At 41.0% G+C, this 21,639-nt stretch overlaps 2 protein-coding genes and 1 long non-coding RNA gene across 12 annotated transcripts in view; 1 reads left to right on the forward strand and 2 right to left on the reverse strand.

Annotated features, from left to right (window-relative positions):
• Positions 1-12,179, forward strand: part of PWWP2A (PWWP domain containing 2A) — a 128,239-nt gene extending 116,060 nt beyond the window's left edge. For 2 of the 9 annotated variants that reach the window (XM_042947714.1, XM_042947847.1), the window contains exon 3: positions 10,007-12,179. Coding sequence is in view for 6 of the 9 variants with exons in the window: in XM_042947847.1 (XP_042803781.1) it covers positions 10,007-10,020 (14 nt within the window). In the remaining 3 variants the exon portion in view is untranslated. Of the gene's footprint in view, positions 1-898; positions 987-7,476; positions 7,663-10,006 lie in introns of those variants that run through there. The other 7 variants (XM_042947739.1, XM_042947748.1, XM_042947772.1 and 4 more) reach the window with 7 other exon arrangements.
• A 1,551-nt stretch (positions 12,180-13,730) lies between these two features.
• LOC122225178 lies at positions 13,731-19,170 on the reverse strand. The gene is made up of 2 exons (XR_006205137.1): positions 18,369-19,170; positions 13,731-16,633 (listed from the first exon to the last, which is right to left on the reverse strand). It is a non-coding gene; the product is annotated as an uncharacterized LOC122225178 (long non-coding RNA).
• A 1,040-nt stretch (positions 19,171-20,210) lies between these two features.
• TTC1 (tetratricopeptide repeat domain 1) overlaps positions 20,211-21,639 on the reverse strand; it is a 46,753-nt gene continuing 45,324 nt past the window's right edge. For both annotated transcript variants that reach the window (XM_042947924.1, XM_042947915.1), the window contains exon 8: positions 20,211-20,834. In XM_042947924.1, the coding sequence (XP_042803858.1) occupies positions 20,701-20,834 (134 nt within the window). In that variant the 3' untranslated portion in view covers positions 20,211-20,700. The remainder of the gene's footprint in view (positions 20,835-21,639) is intronic.

Here is a 21,639-nt window from a genome sequence, read left to right on the forward strand (position 1 = left end):
CTGAAGGCAAAGAAAATGAAAGTGCTACCAAAATCAATTAAATGTGTATCTTCATTAGTGGGTTTGAATTTCTAACTTACAAAAATATTGACTTGCACCCCTATTTTGAACAGGTCATACTTAACGTTGGTTATGTTGAAGGAAAGATACACATTTGCATTCCTTTACCTACATATACAAGTTCTTTATATAGAATAACTGAATTAGGAATTAGAAAACAGGCCTACCTCAGATACTGGGTTCGGTTCAGACCACCCAATAAAGTGAGTCATTAATTTTTTGGTTTCTTAGTGCATATATACAAGTTATTTCTATTCTGTTACAGTCTGTTAAGTGTGCAATAGCATTGTGTCTAAATAATGTATATCTTAATTTAAAAAATAGCTTTATTGCCAAAAATTGCTAACCATCTGAGCTTTCAGTGGGTCTTTTTCCTGGTGTGGAGGGTCTGGGTTCAATGTGGATAGCTGCTGACCGATCAGGGTGGTGGTTGCTGAAGGTTGGGGTGGCTGTGGCAATTTTCTTAAAATAAGAAAATAGTGAAGTTTGCCACATCGATTGACTCTGCTTTTCATGAACGATTTATCTCTTTGTGGCATGTGATGTTGTTAGATGGCATTTTACCCACAGAAGAACTTTCGAAACTGGAGTCAGTCCTCTCAAAGTCCGTTTATCAGCTACGTTGATGTCATAGTCTAAATCTTTTGTTGTCGTGTCCACACTCTTCACAGCGTCTCCACTGGGAGTAGATTCCATCTCAAGAAACACTTTCTTTGCTCATCCATAAGAAGCACCTCCTCATCTGTTAAAGTTTTATCACGAGATTGCAGCAACTCAGTCCCATCTTCAGGCTCCACTTCTAATTCTAGTTCTCTTGCTATTTCTGCCACATCTGCAGTTACTTCCTCCACTGAAGTCTTGAACCTTCAATTTGTAAAAAAGGCAGTATCTGCGAAGCGTAGTAAAGTGAAGCGCAATAAAACGAGGTATGCCTGTACCTTAAGAAATCTATAATTTGGATCTAAAATTAGATTTTTCCTTTTAACTTGTGAATTTTTCTATGGTTTCTGCTGTGTTGGTTCATTTTTGTTTAGTACTCCTAGCAGAGAAGGGACTGGCAAATGTCTAGAAAAGTTGATAATGTTTTGATTCAGGATATTGTTTGGATTTGGGCCCAGTGAAGGCCTCCATAGGGGATTTGCTAGAAGAGAATGAAGACCCTCAGTTGGGGCAAATTTAGCGTTTGCTTTGGGATGGTATTAGGATGGTGGCAGTGAAGATCATCTCTGATTGAGATGCCTGATACAGGGAATTCAGAAATAGAACCAGGAGGAGCTGGTGCCATGCCAACTCCAGGAGAAAATAAAAACAGCTAAGCTGAATTACTTACTTTTACCTGGTTCTGACTGAGTTAATAGGCCCTTCATAGTCTGTGTTTACAGTTCGTGTATGCCCTCACTATACAGAGTGCATAGAATTTAAAGAAAGAAAGCTTTAGCAATTTATGTGCTCTGTTGTGCTATTCTGAATAAAGGAATGGAAGGTTTAAAGTCATAGTGATATAGATGGTCTCTGTAGGGTTAGTTTTCCAGGATGTCTTAGTGTCTCTCCCATGGATAGTTGGTACCAAGAGAAGCAAGTCTTCTTGTTTAGTCTCTACTCAAGAGACTCCATATTTATAGACTCAAGGATTTTTTTTTTTTTTTGAACATTTACTTATTTTTGAGAGACAGAGCATGAGCGGGAGAGGGGCAGAGAGAGAGGGAGACACAGAATCCAAAGTAGGCTCCAGGCTCTGAGCTGTCAGCACAGAGCCCGATGCAAGGCTCGAACCCATGGACTGAGATCATGACCTGAGCTGAAGTCAGATGCTTAACCAACTGAGCCACCCAGGAGCCCCAGTATAGACTCAAGGATTTTTTACCTTTCCTTGTGACTTTAGGTGGAAATTATTTTCTTCCTTCATATACACAGAACACTATAATTTGTTAGGGTTTTTGTTTTGTTTTTGTATTTTAAAAATTAAGTACACCTCACATAAAATTTATTTTAACCGTTTTTTTAAAAAAGTGTATGGCTCTGTGTCATTAAGTACATTCACATTGTGTACCCATCACCATCTTTCCACTTGTAATTTGGATTTTGATCGAAATCTTTTACATCTGGACTGATAATTTCCAAATAGCTTCTAGAACAGTAAGTCACGGGAGTGTTTTTCTTGGTCAAGCACCATGACTGGAACATGCACCTTGGTGCCTGGCTTCCAGGATTCCTTCCTGATCAGCCTGGTTAGTGCTAGAGCTGTAACTGCCTTGTGGTAAAATTTTTAGATGAGTTAGTGTGACTGCATTTGCCTATTAAAATCACTTAAGGGTAAGTTTTAAGTTAAAACCATTCCCTCCCAGTGACAAAAACAGTTGTTTTGGACAATTTTATGAACATGGAAATCATTGAAATTATTTTACTAATGGAATTAATTAGCTTCCAAAACTTAAATTATTATTATTATTATTCTTTTTTAACATTTATTTATTTTTGAGACAGAGAGCATGAAGAGGGTCAGAGAAAGAGGGAGACACAGAATCTGAAACAGGCTCCAGGCTCTGAGCTGTCAGCACAGAGCCCGACGCGGGGCCCTGAACCCAGGGACCGTGAGATCATGACCTGAGCCGAAGTCGGACGCTCAACCGACTGAGCCACCCAGGCGCCCCCAAAACTTAAATTATTTACATACCATCACACTTTTTGCCATATTTTCAAATTTGTTTACTGTTACTCCCTTTGATACTTAAAAAAAATTTTTTTTTTTGAATCTTTATTTGTGAGAGAGAGAGAGAGTGTGAGCAGGGGAGGAGCAGAGAGAGAGACACACAATCCAAAGGAGGCTCCAGGCTTGGAGCTGTCAGCACAGAGACCGATGCGGGGCTCCAACTTGCAAACTGTGAGATCATGACCTAAGCCGAAGTTGAACGCTCAACCGACAGAGCCACCAGGCACCCCCACTTTTACACTTTTTATGTCAGTACAGTTAATGAAAAACACATACTCCTTGACATACATACTATTAAAATTCTAAAATTCTAAGATGATTTTGTGTACCACACTCTGGTAGGAAATGCTAAAGTAAATTAGTTTTTATATCCTGCCTTTAAGTCCAGTTTGGGATGGATTGAGTCAAATTTTAATGCATCTAATTTCTGAAAAAAGCAATTGCTGAACTTGAATTTTTCTTAAAGATTTCTGTGTTATTGTGGCACAAGTTAAGATTGGATACAGGGAGGTATAAAGGAAAAGAAACCATAGAATCAAAAATTACAAGGATTTATCAAAATACTGAATTTCTGAGTCAGATTCTTATTTTCTAACTGAATAAGTTCGATGGCTTATAGTGTATGTTGTCCAGTTTATAGCCTTCTACTATTGGACACTTTGGTTTATAAAACAATTTCTTAAAACTTTGATGTTCAAAACAGACCAGTTAAAAAATACCTAGTCTTAAAACTTGGTTTAAATGTGAATTAAAATTTTTTTCTTTAAATTCCTGACATTTGTATAAGGCCTCATTAAAAATACGTTGAAAACACAGCCATAATTTATATGGCATTTTCCTTGTAATCATAAGAATGTGACAGCTGCTTTTTACTACTTTAGAAATCTAAGTCTTAACCAGAAATTATGATTTAAAACTCATAATATTTTCTATCCTAGTGCCTGTATCTAGAAGGAAAACTATGCCATAGCTAAAGCATTAGGCTGTTATTATAACACTTTTTCCCTTTTCATTTAAACTAAAAAAAATTGTGGGGCACCTGGGTGGCTCACTCTGTTAAGCATCTGACTTTGGCTCAGGTCATGATCTCATGGTTTGTGCTGTCAGCACAGAACCTGCTTCAGACCCTCTATCCCCCTTTCTCTCTGCCCCCCCACCCTGCTCATTCCTTCTTTCTTCCTCAAAAATAAATAAACTAAAAAAGTTGTAATTATAATGTATATCATTATACACATGTACTCATTATAACACAAAGATTCACTTAAAAGTTACTGAAAAAGTCTAGAAGGGATATAATTTTCCCCTAGTAAAAGTTTTTTGCTTGCCTGGAGAGAATGTTTTTATAAGAATGTGAAGGTTATCCTGTTGAGTGTAAAATATAGAAATGGATACTTGTGAGTATATAACTTGCCAGTGACCAGCAGTGCTCTGTACCAGGCTTGTATTGAGCAAAGAATCATTCTTTTTTTAAGTTTTATTTGATTTTAAGTAACCTTCACACCCAACATGGGGTTCGAACTCACAACCCTGAGATCAAGAGTTGCATGCTCCTGACTGAGCCGGCCAGACCCCCAGAGCCAAGAAGCATTCTTTCTCACTTTTCAGGGACATGGCTGAAAGTACAGGGTCTTGAGCCAGATTTCTTCCTGGATTCAATGGCAGGCATGGATCTGTCCCTTAGAAGCTAGCTGTGTGATCTTAGGTTACCTTACTGTCATCCTCTGTGATATGGGGAGAATAAATAGTACCTCCTCAGAAGGTAATTGTGAGAATTTAAAGCCATAAAGTGCCTAGCACAAGACCTATAGAAATAACTTGCTGTCATTTCCACAACCACTGCTTTCTGTGTATGGCATAGAAATTTCATTTCTGGTAGCTTTTGAAATAAGCTTTGTGCGACATACATTAATTTATAAACTGTTATAATAACAGTGTTATTACCTGAGATTTCAACAATCATAGTATGATCATCCATAAATATCTAGAAGTAGGCTGAACTATTTCTAACAGGCATTTGTGGGGAGCAACAGGGATTTATAGTGAAGGGAAAACTGCATTAACCTTGCATTTCAACCCTCCCCTCATTCACTTACGTACTGCATAAATTCCAGTCTGTTCCTCTCCCACTTCTCTCCTTTATGCCAAGCACAGGGCCTGACAAAGGAGAAATGATGTCTACTTGTGAATGAATGAGGAAAAGTAATTCTGGTTCCGACAGGTATATACTAATGACCAATCACCATCTCAGAAGCCTGGCACATCCCAAATCATTTCAAAGACGTGTGGGAACTATCTGCACTGGTGGGGCTCAGTGGAGTGAGTAGAGGTCCTCCTAGGAGAGCTTTATAAAGGCATCAGAACCACAAAGCTTTGCATGTCAGCTTTTAAGTGAGTCAGTTAGCTGATTTGCACAAATGCCATATTCCCTTGGGACCCTGGTGTTTTAATATTTTTTGCCAAATGGTAAAAAGTGGCTGTTAATTTGAAAATTCCTTTTTATTGTTTATTGCTACTGGTATGACTGAGTAGATAGTTTCCACTTTTTAGGAGGGAAATACCACACATTCCAAGGCCTTGATCTGTGTGTGCTGTGGCCATATTTTCCAGAAGGTAGTTATCTTTACCCATGGTTCAATTTTGAGATGTTAATTACAAACCTATGATTGCCCCCCCCCCCCCCCCGTTTAGTTTTTAGCAGGGAATCTGGCTGGGAGTGGCATCTTAGTGTGAGTCCTGGTATGCTGGGAAGAACTGTGTGCAGTTTGTCGAAAACCCTATTATAACTGGTTAGAAAAACAGCACCAAGGCTAGAAAAACAGAATGTCTACTGTAAAATGAGACACTGTGCTTTTCCTATTTGTTCATGTTGCATGATTCTACAGTGTGTTTTTTGTTGTTGTTGTTTTTTGGGGGGGGGGGGAGTGAGAGACAATGAATGAGTGGGTGAGGGGCAGAGAGAGAGAGAATCCTAAGTAGGCTGTGTGCTGTCAGTATAGAGCCCAATGCGGGGCTTGCTCTCTCGCACAAACCATGAGATTATGACCTGAGCCAAGATCAAGAGTCAGACACTTAACCGACTGAGCCACCCAGGTGCCCTGATACTACACTATATTCAAAGAAAACTTATATTGAGTGTTCAGCAAGATAACAGGTACAAGTATATAATCTTAATTGTTAGTTTTTAATGCTGAACTTTGCTCTAAGAGCATGACCTCTACTTCCTTCTTTCATGACTTCCCCCCATTCTGATCTGCCCATTTATAGTTCTGCCTCCCAGGAATAGTTGCCATTGTTGCAAATAAGCTTTTTCTTAAAGGACAAAATAAGTAATTTCAAGTGAAATTGCTGCCTTTCATGTGGGTGTCACTGCTAGGGCTCCGTGGCTCTTTCTAATGGATCATGTATGTGTGGTCCGTTTCTAAAGAGAAACCCAAGGCCCTAAAAGCACTGAGGGGAAACTCATCTTAAATATTAGCACAAAAGACTTCTTAGCCAGGTTCTGTGGACTGGGACTGGCATGTTGATATTTTATATGGTGTTTCAGGGGGTGGGAGGGGCAAATGCACAGCAAGAGATCATTTTTTGATAGAGCTTCTTGACTCTCTTAACTAGAATCCAAGAGATTTAGAATGATGGTTGAAAACCTAACAAGTTTTACTTCTGGAGGGAGAGGTTCAAAGTTAAATTCTTTTGTGCACTCAAGACTCCTTTTTTTCTTCTGTGATTGCTGTTGGATTACAATTAATAATATATAAAACATACTTAGTATATTTGTTTCCCATGAACAAAAGGGCACATAACCTTATTAAATCTCATTTAAGAAAATTGTTCTCCTTTGAGTTAAAATTCAGAAGTAATTATAGATCAGGTGTATGAGGTTTCTCCTTTTCAATGTCAGAAAAGCCTTTTTAAAAGTTTTGATTGTTACTGTTTCTGATGTACCTTAGCATTCTAAAAATCATCATAAGGACTGAAAATCATCTAATTAAGTGATCCTAGAGTTGACTTTATGGATGCGATGAATTTATACTTAAAATAGGGAAGCAGACAAATAAATATGTTAAAAATAAGGCTTAGAAGAGCAATCCTTCATTTGAGTTATTCTTTGTATTTGAAATCTCTGTTCTAAAAGCCCCAGTGAGAAAGCTTATCTTCTCAGACTTCTTTCGAGCAGGTATTAACTCACACAGGAATGCCAGGTCCTGAGTAGTATGCATAGGAGGTCACGGACATTAAAAGGACAAAAGGATTCAGGTAGTTTTTGGTCATTCTGCAAAATAGGGTCTCTGAACTCATTAATGAAGTTAACATGGACAAGGATGACAACTTCGGCCCTCGCCGATCAGGACTACTCCAGCCCTAGGTTAGGGGTAGGCTAGAAGAAATTTTTTAGCAGGAACATTACATGGGAGCTAGTATTGGAGGGCAGCATCTTAGTGTGTGCGCCCAAGGCGTCTTGCTGCTGAATTGACTTGTTCTGGAGAGTGCCCTCTCCTGGCCAATACTGGTGTGTACACACCTCAAATCTGTTTTCTTTTAGTATCCAAGCTTCACTTCCTGTGAAGTCCGCAAGTTATCCAGAATACATTCATGATGAAAATTCAACTGAATTTTGGTCTTATTTTTAAAATTTTTTTTTGTAAAATGGATTTAAAAGAACTCAAATGACTGCTCTATTTTTGTTAACTTGGTTTTTTCTACCATAGGTCTCAACAAATGGCAGCTATTACATCAGACAGTGACGAGTCCTGCTGCTCCCTTACAGTGTCTGACAGACCACTGTGGATTCAGACTGGGAGCATTGAAGTTAACAGTGAAACGGGCAGGTCTGTCTGTGCTAAGCCCTGCCACAAAGTGAAGAGGGCATCATGTCACCACTTGATCATTCTGAAGTAGGTTAGGCTAGACATAAAAGAGTTCATTAGTTCTTTTTCCTGAGTTTTCATTGACCTTTGTAGCTGGGTGTATCTCATATAGGTGACCGTTTTACTGAATGAAAGTAACTTTCAATTGGTATTACCAGCTGTGCTAAAAACAAGTAGAGCCAGCCTCCTGTGAGCTTCCGTGAAACAAGTTTCTCCTAGGGCAGTAAAAGTTGAGTATCAGGTTGTAGAATTCTGTCAACTAGCAACAGAGTCTTCGTGGAAAGCCAAATAGTGGATTTCTCTATCTTTTCACTATCTCAGTCTTTGTCACTTTTATATTCATTTAACTTCTTAGTCATTCTTAATGTGTGTATATGTAAGAATATATATATATACATCTATGAACATATATATATTCTTAGCGAACTAACCTCAGAACCATTGTCATTTACATAAGGAAAGTCAAAATTCAGAGGGGGGCAAAAGATAATCCTGAAATGTGGCCATAATCTTTTTAAGTACATTTATTGAAACTTCTCTGGATAACGCCTTAACGGCTTATTTGGGACTCTTCTACAGCTGGGAAGGTTTAAGGATTTCTGATGTACTGCTTCTGAACTTACGATCTCTTTTTGCTTCCTTGAATTAAGGCTATTTAACCCTCTGGTGTGTGCAGCTGGTGGTGAGCTGTAATTGGGCTGTATCACTGCAGATAAGCTATAATTTGCAAGCTGAGTCACAATGGCACATTTTGGATCAGAGATGGAGGCTGGGATATTTTGGACTCTTACCTGGATTGCAGGGATGGTAGCTACCCTTATGGTGATTTCTTGAGGAAAAATCATGTTTTAATTTTCTGTACCTCTCATAGGAATCATAAGACATGCTTCAATCCTTGGCTTTCCTGTCAACCTGATTAGGCCTAAGGTTGAAGCCAAACATTGAGTCATAAATAGAAGGAAATGAAATTGTACATGGGATTGACTGTTTACTTTTTTCTTCTCTTTCAGTTTACTTCCAGAGTTCTGTGTGGGTCTAAATAGTATTACGATTGTTGGTTTTAACAGATGAACTTTTCTTAGTTCAATGTCAGTTCTAAAAGTGTTAATCATTCTGTTTCTTTAGAAGCAAAGACTACATTCACCTTCCATTCTGATGTGTGCAGTGTAGAAGCCATTTTTCATTGCTTGCGAAAAAGCATGATAGAATGCCCTGTAAGTTTATTTTATAGGCCTTGATCTAGTAAGTCAGTGAGGCAGCACTGGGAAGCTTAACATAAGAGCAAGAGTGCTAGCAAAGAGTGGGAAAGACACCTACTTTGAAATATCTGGAAGTTAAACATTGGGAAGGATGGGGGTGGTTTTTCTTTCCTTTCCTGCATTCTGTGTTTGTTTTGTCAGTTATTATTCCACTGAAAACACCATAGACCTTTGGCTTAAAAGTACATTTGACCAAAAAGTCGTCATTCTCTCCACAATCACCTCTTTTGGAATTGAGGCTCTTATTGGTACTAGTCTCCCAGGCTTGAGAGGCGTTAACCAGGGATTATAGAGGGTTTCAATGGGGTTCTTACCACTTGGTATTAAAGGGAAGTTGATAATGTTGGGCAGAAATTCTGGTCGTGCTTCCTGGCAATCATTTTTATAAGCTTTGCCCTTTATAAATGTTTTGCTCAGGCTTGCTTTTTTTTGGAGGTATGGTGAAGAGGGCCTCTGCTCATGATCTGGTGTGATAAGGGACGCTGTATCTAATGAGTGTACATAAGTGGCCTTTGAGTAGTGAAATGGCGCTCTTGATGCCTTCTGATGTGCTGTGTGTAGCTCTGGGAAGGCACCCTCCACCACCCTTTTTTGCTCTTTATACATATGTAGACAGTATGCTGTGCAGCTGACTTGCACGTAGCTTGATTTGTTATATAAATTTGCTCCCGTGTGTAGGCAGCCTGTGCTAGAGGAAGGCCTCTAGTGCTTCAGAGTGGTCCACAGCAGCTGAGGATTCACAGAGTTTAGTATTGTTTCTGGTGAGGTAAAGAACATAAAGCCGCACAAAGAACAAAGCTAAAATCCCCCCTTTATTAGGCAAATGTTCATCAGGTATTTTAAAAAATATACTCAAGTGCAGATTGTGTGAAGGTGACAAGTTTTGTGTTGGAATTTGGCCAGATGTACCTTGGAAATAAAATGAACGCTTCTGCTGGTTTAAAGTGGAAGTAAACTGTTTTCTCAAATCTTGGTTAAGTTTAGCTGATTTAAAAGAAAAAAGTATGATCCTATAATCTATGCAGGGCTGAATTTAAACAACAAGGACATAATTTTTCTCCTATTTACTTGTGCTTAACTACCTTTTCTTCCTTTTCTTTACTGTATTTCAGCACAAAGACATTAGCAGGCTGCTGGTTTCATGGACCTGTACCACAGTGACACAGAACACCAGAGCATCAGGACTGAATGAAATTGGAGATTCAGATTTTTAAAGCTGCACTAAGAAGTAAATGTTAAGGCAGTGGTTAAAACCCAACAGTCTATAAAGGGGCACTTGCAAATTGTGCTATATTAAACCGAAGACAAGGCATTAGGGGAATGTTTTATAAAAAAATAAACCATTGCAGTAAGTTATGCATGAGAGGAGGAGAAAAGTGATAGGAAACACGCAAGGAAATCACTTGAATTTTATGTATGAAGAATCACTGACCGTAACTTTTTTTGAATGTGAAGTTCTTACCAGTACAGTTTGGACAGGCCTAAGAAGGCAAGGGATGATGACAGAGAAGCTGGATTATTTTTTGAACTAAAACTTTGTGCTTTCTTCAAGGTTTTGTTAATCAGTTCAGCTATGAGCAAAGGCATTTCTAGAATGGATCTCCTGTGAAACAGCAATAGTCACATATGCCGAGGTGAGGCCAAGGTTTCCTTCAGGTGCTGGTGGAAACAACAGAAAAGATGATCTAACATCCTGCTAAAAGGATGGCAAAGTGCCCCACTCCACCCAGCAAAGAGATTTTGGACCTTTCTCTTTCTTTAATAAAGCAGGGCTGTATTATCTTGAATATACGTTTGCTTGTTAGAACATATTAAGATGTATTTATTTGCCACCAGTATTTAACATTTGTGCACATTTTCATAACAGCATTCTTACCTTTTAAATTCTGACTCAAAGTGGATAGGCTAGTGTTGATCTTAGAGTGAAAATGTATACTCTAAGAGCTAGTTCTTAATCCTACTGAGGTGGAAAGGCTTTTGCCCTGAATTGTGATGTGGACCTCTCTCATGGAGAGCCCTTCCTTCTAAGTGCAAGATACTCATTCTCCCAGGTGTCAGGTGGGACTTGACCCTGGGAACACGTAGTAGGAACAGACCCATAAAGAGCTTTCACGCATGGAAAATGAATTCTTATTAATGGAGACCATACTGTTGTTTTGGTCTTTGGAAAATACATATTATGAAAAACTTTAATTTTTCTTTTTAATGAATGGAGAAAACATGAGAAAACCAGATGGACCTATTACTACATTTTTAAGGCATTTTATATTTGATGGTGCCGTACTTTTAATAATAATACTGAAGTTTTTTAGTGGCAATGCTGATTTATTTTTTACAAGATAATCCATATTGATTACTTAATACAAAAAAAAGGGAAAAATGCCAAAAAATAAAATACAAAATTCATTTGAAGGAACATAACTGAACATTTGGCTCCAGTGTTCAGACTTTCCATAATCTTACTGTATAGGTTTGGAATTACTTAACCCCACACTCAGGATTAAGAAAAGGGTCTGGGTAAGAGTTGGGAAACATTTAATATACTTGACTAGGACTTGTTTTACAACTCAAGAAGAAAAGGTGAACAGTCTTCTAGTGAGCTTAAACAAATTTTGATTACACTGCAAATAATTAAGTTTGGAGTGCATTCTAAAGTCTTTTTGGAAAGTTCTTCCATGAAGTCATTACACACGTTTGATCAAATCTGAAAAAGCTCAGGAACTAGCAGCAGGGAGTTCTAAAGATTACATGTACTTCTGTGGCGCCCTCTTAGACTTGGGTCCATCTTGTTCTTTCAGATGTTGAACACCAGCAGTACCTTTCAGGCTCACTTTAAGAACCAGAGAACTCTAAGCCATGGTGGGTTGCACAATAAGGGTTTGTAATTAAGCTTTAGAATTCTTTGCGCAGTGATGGAAATGACCAAGAAATAATACAAAGGCAAAACCTGATCTCTCCCAATTCTTTTTAAGTATCTATTTTTTCTCATGACAAAACTCTCAAAGGCATTTTGTTATAAACCACATTTTCATTTTTTAATAAATGAAATTTGGTGGTGTTTAAAACCTAGACATACCATGTTGCTATTTCACTTTTCATTGCTTTAGTTGCTTAATATTTAAGCTTTGCTTCATGCTACCTTTGTATTTCAAATCTTCACAAGCCTATTTCATTTTGTAGACTTGAATGACAAAAATTGTTTCTCATCTAAAGTATGCTAAGACTTCAATGTTAAAGAATGTTGTGTAACATTTATCCAATAAAGTCTTGATTTTTTAAAATTTAGTTATCTAAAAACTTTTGTTTACTTTTTAAGAGTTAGATTTTTTTTTTTTTAACTATTAGGACTCAACCACTGTTGTTCTTTAGGGAGCTGTTTTAAGTAACACTGCCTCCTTAGGCGAACAGCCTGTAAGTTTTTATTTAATCACCGGGAGATTTTATGGGACCCTCTATGACCAAAGGATAGAAGAAGGGTGAATAGTTTAATTAGGACCCTGTACATAGACATTACTGGTTTTCTTCAAATTCTAGTTAACATATACTGTAATATTGTTTTCAGGAGTATACGGTTTTCTTTTCTGATGGAAACAAATTTACTACCATTCAGAGTTGGATGTGATTAAGTATCTACTGGTAGGTTTAATTTTAAGAAGTCCTGCCCTTATGGATAAATGGTTGCTTCTTTAAAAGCCCAGCATGTCTGGGGCACCTGGATGTCGCAGTCGGTTAAGCGTCTGACTCTTGATCTCGGTTCAGGTCATGATCTCACGCTTTGTGGGTTTGGGCCCTGCATCGGGCTCTGCACTGATGGTGCAGAGCCTGCTTGAGATTCCGTCTCTCCTTCTCTCTGACCCTCCCCCACTTGTGATCTCTCTTTCTCTCTCAAAATAAACTTAAAAAAATAAAAGGCCTAGCATGTCCAATGTGTTTGAGCAGAAACACTCGTTTTCAGGAAAAAATTAGCCTTTTAAAGCCTACCAGAGAGCTGAGATTTTTCAGACCCAAAAACTTAAGTTACTGTGTCTCACCCCCTCATTTGAGATAAGCAATTCTTTAGAAGGCTGCCTGTTATTCCAGAGTATATACAGAATCTTTAGGCTCAAATATTCTCCCATTTCAGTTTATGTAAGTGTAAAGACGAGGCCACTGGATTATGGCTCTGTTTATATTTTGTATCCCCCCCTGAAGTTTCCTACTAATGGAAATGGAACTAGAGAGAACCAAGGTAAAGAAGCCATGCACACATCATCTGGAAGGCCGCCACATGACATCCACCCCGCCCCAATACAGTCCAGATCGTGTTATATACATGTGTCAGTATGTTTACAGACGCCCCTCTTAACAAAGGAGAGGGGATGAGTGATGAAACCCATGGATACAACTCAGGACCTTTCTGGTCTTCATATAAGGAAATGTAAGTTTGGATTCATGCCCGGGAATCCTGTATGGAATGTACCAGTACCTCCATGGACATGCTGGGTATGTCACTGCAAATATGCCCTACAGATAAAATTAAGCTGTTTTCCTGCTTTTATACCTAAGAACTCATTTTTCTTCTTTCAAGTAATGATTCTTCCCTCAGTGCTTTGAATAGAGCTGTGTTTTCTTTAAGCATACCTTGCTCTAGTGGTGAACATCCTGCCAAATCTTTGCTTATTCACAGTGAAATTTCATGGCCTAAACAAGTAGGTATCATATCAAGAAGGTAATGAACCTGGAAGGAAAGAGTATACGTCAGGAATACTGTGTCAGAGGAAGAAAGAGCTGGCCAAACCCAAGCTGCTAGGTCACCGTACTTAAGCATACTTCTGGGATTAGTCCTTTCCCGATTCCTTTGTGAAGCACATTTGTAGAAGCAACCTTCTGACGCAAGGGAGGCAAAGTGAGATGGTGACATTAAGAGGATGTTTCTATACAGATAACCTGCTTTACAGGTACGGATTCTAATCTAAGGTCTACCAGTCACCTTCCTGACAGAAGACTCACACGGTAACCTCACTGGCCAAAACCATGGAAGATGGAATTTTTTTTCCCTTGAGTGAACTAGTCTATAATTTTGTGCTTCTGAATTCTAAGCTCAGTGCATGATTCCTGAGTGGACAGCTCAGATCTGTGATCTAAAGCAGGTGAACCATATCATCAGTCTGAAGTACCTTGAGGTAAAGGAGTGTCTGCTGTGTCACTGTTCCAGAAAAGCACAGCCAGGGGCTTCAGTAAGACACAAAGCAACCTTGTGGAAGACAGGGATGGGGCTGGGGGTCCTTCACATGTTTAAATGAAGCTGCTCTAACACCTGTAGAAAACAAGGCAGTTACTCTTGACCTCTGATGTCAGCGCTGCCAAGGCAGGACCTCATCAGTGTCATGCTGCCTCAGGAAATCACCCGACCTTCTCTCCCAGTTAACTTCGTGAAGAAAAGTTGTAAATAGCGTATTCTATTTTGGGCTAGTCAAACTATTCCACAAAACAATGTTGTGTACGTCAGACCAAGTACCAGAGACCGTCCACCAAAGCCTACATTCTTTGAAATGTAAACACTGTTCTCCCTACTTCACTCCATTCCCTTGCTTCCCATTCCTGGCCTCCCTGAGGACTTCTGTCTTTAGTCTGCCTGAAGACTTTACCATCTGTGGATTTCTAACTTGTTACATTTGGGGAATTGGAGGGCACTTGGGTGCTCAGGTGGCCTTAGGTGGCTGCCAGGTGGGTGGGCAGGTAGGGTGCCTGATGTAGACATCCACCTGACACAGCATCCCACAGGGGACAACAAGCTTCCAGTATCTTCATATCTAGCTCCTCACCTTTGGCACTGATTTCCCGGAGAGGCTTCTGAGTTGGTTCCCTTCACATCCGCCATGATGCCTGATGGCTTAGAAGCCCCAGTGCCAGGCAGGAGTTCCCATCTGGTTGGGCTGTATTTTTTCAGCAAGCCAGAGCTCTAGGAGCTGGGACCAAATCATGGCTGAGAGTGGTTAGCTATGCGCTTCCTGGGCAATGGGACAGCAGGCCGTGCCGTGCTTTAGCTAAGAGGGAAGTGTGGGCTTCCAAAGTTGCCTCCTGAGTGAAAGTAGAAAGAAGGTAAGGAGTCATATTTCTAGTTCTGGCTGATAGAGCTTAACTCCTATGTGATGGAGTTTATTCCTGGTTTGCAGACCTCACAGAGTTGGAAAATTCTTATTATAGAATATTCTAAACATCTGTAAAGTAGACTAGCATAACTAACAAACCCCATGTATCCAACCCTAGCTTCAACAATTAGCAGCTTGTAGCCAGGAGGACTGAAACGTTTAATGCTCTGAAGTATGAGGGCCATGCTGACTAGTTTTCATATACTCATGTTACTAGTTTCTTGACTGCCCCTTGAAGGGTTTGAAGCAATTGTTCTGATACTCTAGGGTTATTTTAGCCCCACCTCTCGGGTTGACTGGTAGCAAGCAGTCCATTGCTCACTTTCAGAAGCACTAATGGGCTTGTTCTAGTGGGGACTCAGGGCAGCTCTTGGCAGACAGCAGGAAGCAAATGGAAACGATCACCTCCTTTTTCTGTCCGGCTTTTAACTGTACAGTTTCCTGAAGGTACAGACTTCCTAGCCCCTTCTGGTACAATGTGCACATGCTTCCTCTTTTAAAGGAAATGCAGGTGATAGAAAGACTAACTAAGCTCATAACTATTGAAGTAGGGGGGAGGGGCGGGGGGGGGAGTGGGTTGCAGGGTGAAAAGGAGCATACACACCTCGCTAAAAGTGTTCCAAGATTTTTACCAGGGTTTGGGGGTATCAAGCACGCAGTACACCCCAAAAGACATATTAGAGGAAGAGTTCAATGCCTTCAGAAATGAGGGGGCGATGAAGGGAAAGGCTGGCTTACGACAGGAAGTGATCACAGCAACACAGACACAGAACAGGCAACAGCCGAGCTGGCAGTGACCCCCAGGGCTGCCCCTGGAAGACTGAGCTCCAGCAACTCTATGCTGCCTTGTAGGCCAACAGCAAGCTTAAGGGAAAGTTCAGATAACAGAGGAAAAGGGACAGAGGCTTAAAGCACTGATTCTTCCTGTCCTAGGAGGTTTCTCAGATTGGCACCCTGGTCTTAGAGGGTTACTGGACCTTGCCCTTTAAAGACCTTAAGGATATTAAAGCAGCCATTCACCTGCACAGCTGTTCCCATCCTCCTTGATCTTCCCCTTTGACATTTCAATTTTTGCTAAACAGGTTGTAAAAGACAGGATTCACAGGTCTGGTTAGCTCTTAGGATCAGACAGACAACTCGGCAAATACGTCTCCCAATCAGGTTTACATTTAATACCTGCTGCCAGTTCTCTAGCCCATGACATTTTACTCAGTAAAATCCCTCCCTCTGTCTTTCTAAATCAGTCTGGATTCCAGCTTCAGAGCTGTGTAAAAGGAATTCAATTACATTTCCAGTAGGCTCGGAGGCCAGCTCAGCGACCCACAGCACCAGAAATAATCACCAGGCCCAACAACATTTCCAAGAGCAGTTCCCTACTTTTAACGACACAAAATGTTGCGAGAAATAGGGACTTTCGTCATTTAAGACTGAACAAGCATTCATGCCTTTGACTATACCTGAGTTAACTCTGAAGGTCCAATGTGTGAGGTCTTGCCATTTTACTGAAGTTCAAATGTAGGCCCAGTGCCACGATGTTCAGGTCATTAGCTAGTAGGCTCAGCCACTCCCCAGCCTCCACATCTCGGCATGGTGTAATATTCTCTATTCCTACAAGCACAATAACTTGTAATAAGATATGGAGTTCTGGGGGGTGAGACAAGGGGCAAAAGGGTGGGGGGAAGGGAACCCAGGGGCAGTGCTTCTGATGGAAGGGAATCATATACAGAAAGTCAGAGTTCTTAGGAAAAGAGGTTGGATCTTAAGAACAGAATATAACCATAGCTCAGATGCATGACATGAGGAAAAGGAACTAATCTACAGTGCACTCCACAGAAAAAGCACTAGATGAGTAGGACTTTGTTGTAGGAATAGTCCCAGTTTCCTGGGTGAGCCTCCTGTGAACAGAAAAGTCGCTCATGTCAAAGTTAGAGGGGTGGTTAAGACATAGTATGGAAATACAGAGAACACAAGATTCAGTGGAAATGTGATCTGGGAGAGGGTGGGGAGGCTGAAACTACAGAACAAGGTGGGGATTTCTGAAAGTCTCAAGACAAAGATGCAAAAATGAAAATTTACAGATGAGAAGACATATGCTTACAAGCCAGACTGAATGCTCAACATCTCAGGACATTTTACATGGCTGCACAAGATGGGCTCCCCACTGGCTTAAAGTGACTTTCTTTACAAAGTGTCTTTTTAAGCTTCACAGTGTATAAGTACTGGATTCACTGTTGAGAAATCCTAGCTGAGCCCTCTAAATTAGCCAGAACTGCACACCTATCCAAATAAAAACACTACTGTAGAAAGTTCTGGGACCATTAACTGTAGGGTGTTAAGGCCATTCTGGGCAATACACAGGGAAGTCCCAGATCAATCCACTGGTCTCGACTAGGTGAAACCAAGCTATTATCTTTCATTGCCTCCCACCATATTCTTTGGAAGGTGAAAAATAGCACATAAACCTGGCTGACATTAAAAACACTTGCTGGATCTTAAGATTTTGAGGAAATGACTAGTTTCTACTTACCTTGAGATAACATATAACGGTTAGTAAAGGAGACATTTTAAAAATCAGGTACTAATCAAAGGGTACAGATACTGGAGACTTCTGGATTGTGATGGTTATTCACATTGAAAACACTTCTTATAGAATGCTCTTTAATACCAATTAACTGGGTTTCTGGTAGAGCGGTAGGTGTTGGTGCTATTAAAAAAATAAACATGGCCCTTACCTTCCAGGAGCTCATGGAGGCAGGGAATAGATACTATTTAAATAAAATGTATCTTAATAGTCTTCAAGGAAACTGTTGAAGGAGATCCAAAATTATTTTGATCCATCATGATATTGTCGGAATAAGAACATATACAGAATCAAATGCTTCAATTCTATCCCATTCATTCTAATGTCAACTATTTTCAAAAGGTTGAATCTATTTTTTCTTCCAGATTTGTAAACAGAGAAATAATTGTGGTTGATTAAAAAAAAAAAAAAAAACCCTCCAAATTTCACACTTAGGGGTGTGTGGGTGGCTCAGTCGGTTGAGTGTCTGACTTCGGCTCGGGTCATGATCTCACAGTTCATGGGTTTGAGTCCCGCATCGGGCTCTGCACTGACAGCTCAGCCTGGAGCCTGCTTCGGATTCTGTGTCTCCTTCTCTCTCTGTCCCTCCCCTGCTTGCACTCTCTCAAAAATAAACGTTAAAAAAATTTAAAAAAAAATTTCACACCTAGTTAGATTCTCTTTCTTTTCTTTCAAGATTCATTGTGAGATTTCAGCAGGGTGGAGGTGGTGGAGAAGGGAGAGGAAGCAGAGAGGAAGGCCTAAGAAGCAAAACCTGGGCACCTGAGTAGCTCAGTCAGTTGAGTGTCCGGCTCTTGATTTCAGCTCAGGTCATGATCTCATGGTTTGTGAGTTCAAGCCCTGCGTCTGGTTCGGAGTGCGGAGCCTCCGCACTGGTCCCAAGTGCGGAGCCTGCTTGGGATTCTCTCTCTCCCTCTTTCCCTGCCCCTCCATTGCTCATGCTCGTGCTCTCTGAAAATAGACTAAAAAAACAAAAACAAAAACAAAACAAAACAAAACAAAAACCTCTGGAGCCTGTGGCAATGACAATGTCTTAAGGAAGGCTGTATCTAGGCAAACATGTCTATTTCCTCACTCCCTGGAGGTTCAGACAGGTGCTCAGGAATCTCAGCTCCGACCTTGGCTGAGTCTCAGCTGTTGAGCCCAAAGTCAGAATCTGGCAAAGTAGCTCTCAAAATGTGGTCTGAGGGGAGCCTGGCTGGCTCAGTTGGTAGAGCATGCGACTCTTGATCTTGGGGTTGTGATTCAAACCCCATGTTGGGTGTAGAGCTCTATTAAAGAAGAAAAAAAGTGCCCTGAGGCCTGCCAGGAATTCCTGAGACCCTTTCAGGTCTCCAAGAAGTCAAAGCTATTTTCGCTAATACTAAGAGGTAGGTCAACTGCTTTTCTCACTGTCACACTGTCATGGGTGTGCACGGTGTAGGATTCGCCAGGCTACATGACGGGATACTGTGACAACCTGAGTGCAGAAGCAGATCTGAATCCTGCTAGCCTCTACTAAGCCACACGTGAAAGAGATTTACAGAAATGTAAAATGATGTCATGTTTTTGTTTTGGAAGACAGTTTTCTAAAAATATTGTTTTAAAAAAAAAATATATATATATAAACAAGAAATATATTTGCTATTTTTAAAGGAATTAACTAAGTATTTAAGGGACTTCTCAGTTTTAATTTCTCATCTGGTAAACATCAATGGATAAAATCCACATAACCCCAAACACTCTTCAAACGCTCTGGAGTGTGAGGGTCCTGAGGTGAGCGACCCGGGAATCGCTGCTCTGGCAAAACGGCTGCACAGGACGCCATCACCACCGAGAGCCGGACACAGGCCTTTTGGCCAAAGCTCCTGCACAATCGCTGTGATTCCTCACACACACTTTTTTGAGAACTTCAGATGCCAGATTTATCATAAAGACAGCAAAGCAAAAGTAACCACGTGCTCTCCCCCTCTCCTTTCCCCCTTAATTCCATTTCAAAATCTGGAAGAGAGGCTTAGCATAGCACAGAGTTAACACTGCACATCATTCTGCGACCGACCAACGCACTGCACTCTAAGGGGCTCTGAGGAACAGATCAGAGCTGTGGCACATCTGGACACGGAGCAGGACTGCTGCAATGTCACTTACAGAATTATATGGGCACTTCAGTTCTGAGATGAAACCTGCAAGTCACTGCCTTTGACACTCAAACCAGAACTGAAAGCTTTCACCAACAATCAGTGATGACTAAGAAAGCCCAAACCTACCTTTGAAACCTCTGGGTTCGTGTAGTCTAAAAGAATATGGTTTTGTCTGGGATTCACATACCGCTCTTCTTGAATGGAGCTACTTTAAGTTGAAACTGTTAAGACTGATGCTTGGGCAAAAACACTGATCTCATCATGATCTGCACAAACATGAAGAGGCCCAAGACACTGTGTGAGGTGGTTTCTGCATTCTAGTACCTGGCGGAATGGTCAGTTCTTCAAGATCATCTTCGAGGTGACAACTAAGACTGTGGGCAGATCTGTGGATGCTGGTAACATTCAGCAACACTGAGCCTGAAGCCAGAGGAGCCTTCTGCTTTAGCTGTCATTATGGGGACAAAATTCACAAGCCAGCTCAGACCGTCAAAGAAAGCGTTTATTACCACAGAGGAAACCAGGAGATGCTGGAGCCCATGCCCGGCGGCCTGAGCAATGTGAGTAATCAGGGAGAGGGGGCAGCAGGCGGGAGCCTCATGAATCATGTCTGGGTAGTCTCTGAACCTGGCTCGGGCCAGGAGACACTTTGGCTGGGCTTGTGTGTATAGCTCGGGAAGGTCAGCTTTGACAAGCAGGCTTCTGCCCGGACAAAGCAAAGGTCAGCCAGAATCAAGGGTAACAGATGCATAGACACCACCTTAAAACGGAAATCAAATTAGGCTTATTACATCAGAAGTGCATTTGACCTGGATCATAAAACAAGAGGGAGAAGGGAGCACTGGGCCCTAGCAGATAGCCTGTCTTTGAGATAAGATGCTTTTGAAAGTTAAATATTGGCAGGGCCTTCCCCCTTGCTAACAGCGAGCAGCATACAATCTCCAAGCCAGCTTTAAAAGCTACTGTAAACTTTGTTATCTGTTATTATTTGGATTTTGAACAAAATTGATGGAGTAGGAACCAGTAGAGGAATCCTGTTTGATCTGGAAATTTTCGGTGGAGAGTCCAAAAGGTCGAAGAACCAAGTTTCCAAGATCTTTTAGTTTACCTGCAATGTAAAAGTGGAAATTCAAATAAATATGGGGAATAAACAGATGCAGGAAGACCTTGACTGATCCTGCCTTCCTATCTGATTACAAAATATAAAGAACATCTCTCTTCAGTTAAAGAAACTCCCGCTTTTAAAATTATGAAAACTTTAGCCCCCTCAGCAGTGTGGTCACACTTTAGGGCCACCCATCCCCAAGCCTTTTTTTTTTTTTTTTTTTTTAAGTTTATTTGGAGAGAGCAAGTGGGGGGGGGGGGGGGGGGGGGAGAGAGAGAGAGAGAGAGAGGGAGACACAGATTCCAGAGCAGGATCCAGGCTCTGAGCTGTCAGTGCAGAGCCCGATGTGGGGTTCGAACTCATGAACTGTGAGATCGTGACCTGAGCCGAAGTTGGACACCTAACCGACTGAGCCACCCAGGCACCACCCCCAAGCCTGTACTTTGTAGATGATCTTCCTGTCCAAACAGGCCAGGACCAACAAAGGACACAGGCCCTGGGATGAGTGATGGCCAAAGCGACTGCTGCTCCCAGGGGGGCTGAAAGCATACTGCCGAGCCCCAGGGCCTGGTGCTAAGGGTGGTGGCCCCTCCAAGTCTGTTCTCTGTGGAAAAAGCAGCAGCCACCTGCTGCATCCAATTCCACTCAGCAGACTTCTACTGAGCCAGGGTTCACACTGAAGAGCTTCCTGCTTTACTAGGGAAAGCCTTAGCTTCTACACCAAACTCGCTGCTTCTCAGGAAACAGGGGTTCTTATTCCTTTGATGGCACCACCCACCTCAATAGTCCAGTCTCTTCTCCCTAAGAT

The sequence above is a fragment of the Panthera leo genome, chromosome A1 (assembly GCF_018350215.1).
Source record: "Panthera leo isolate Ple1 chromosome A1, P.leo_Ple1_pat1.1, whole genome shotgun sequence".
NCBI lineage: Eukaryota > Metazoa > Chordata > Mammalia > Carnivora > Felidae > Panthera > Panthera leo.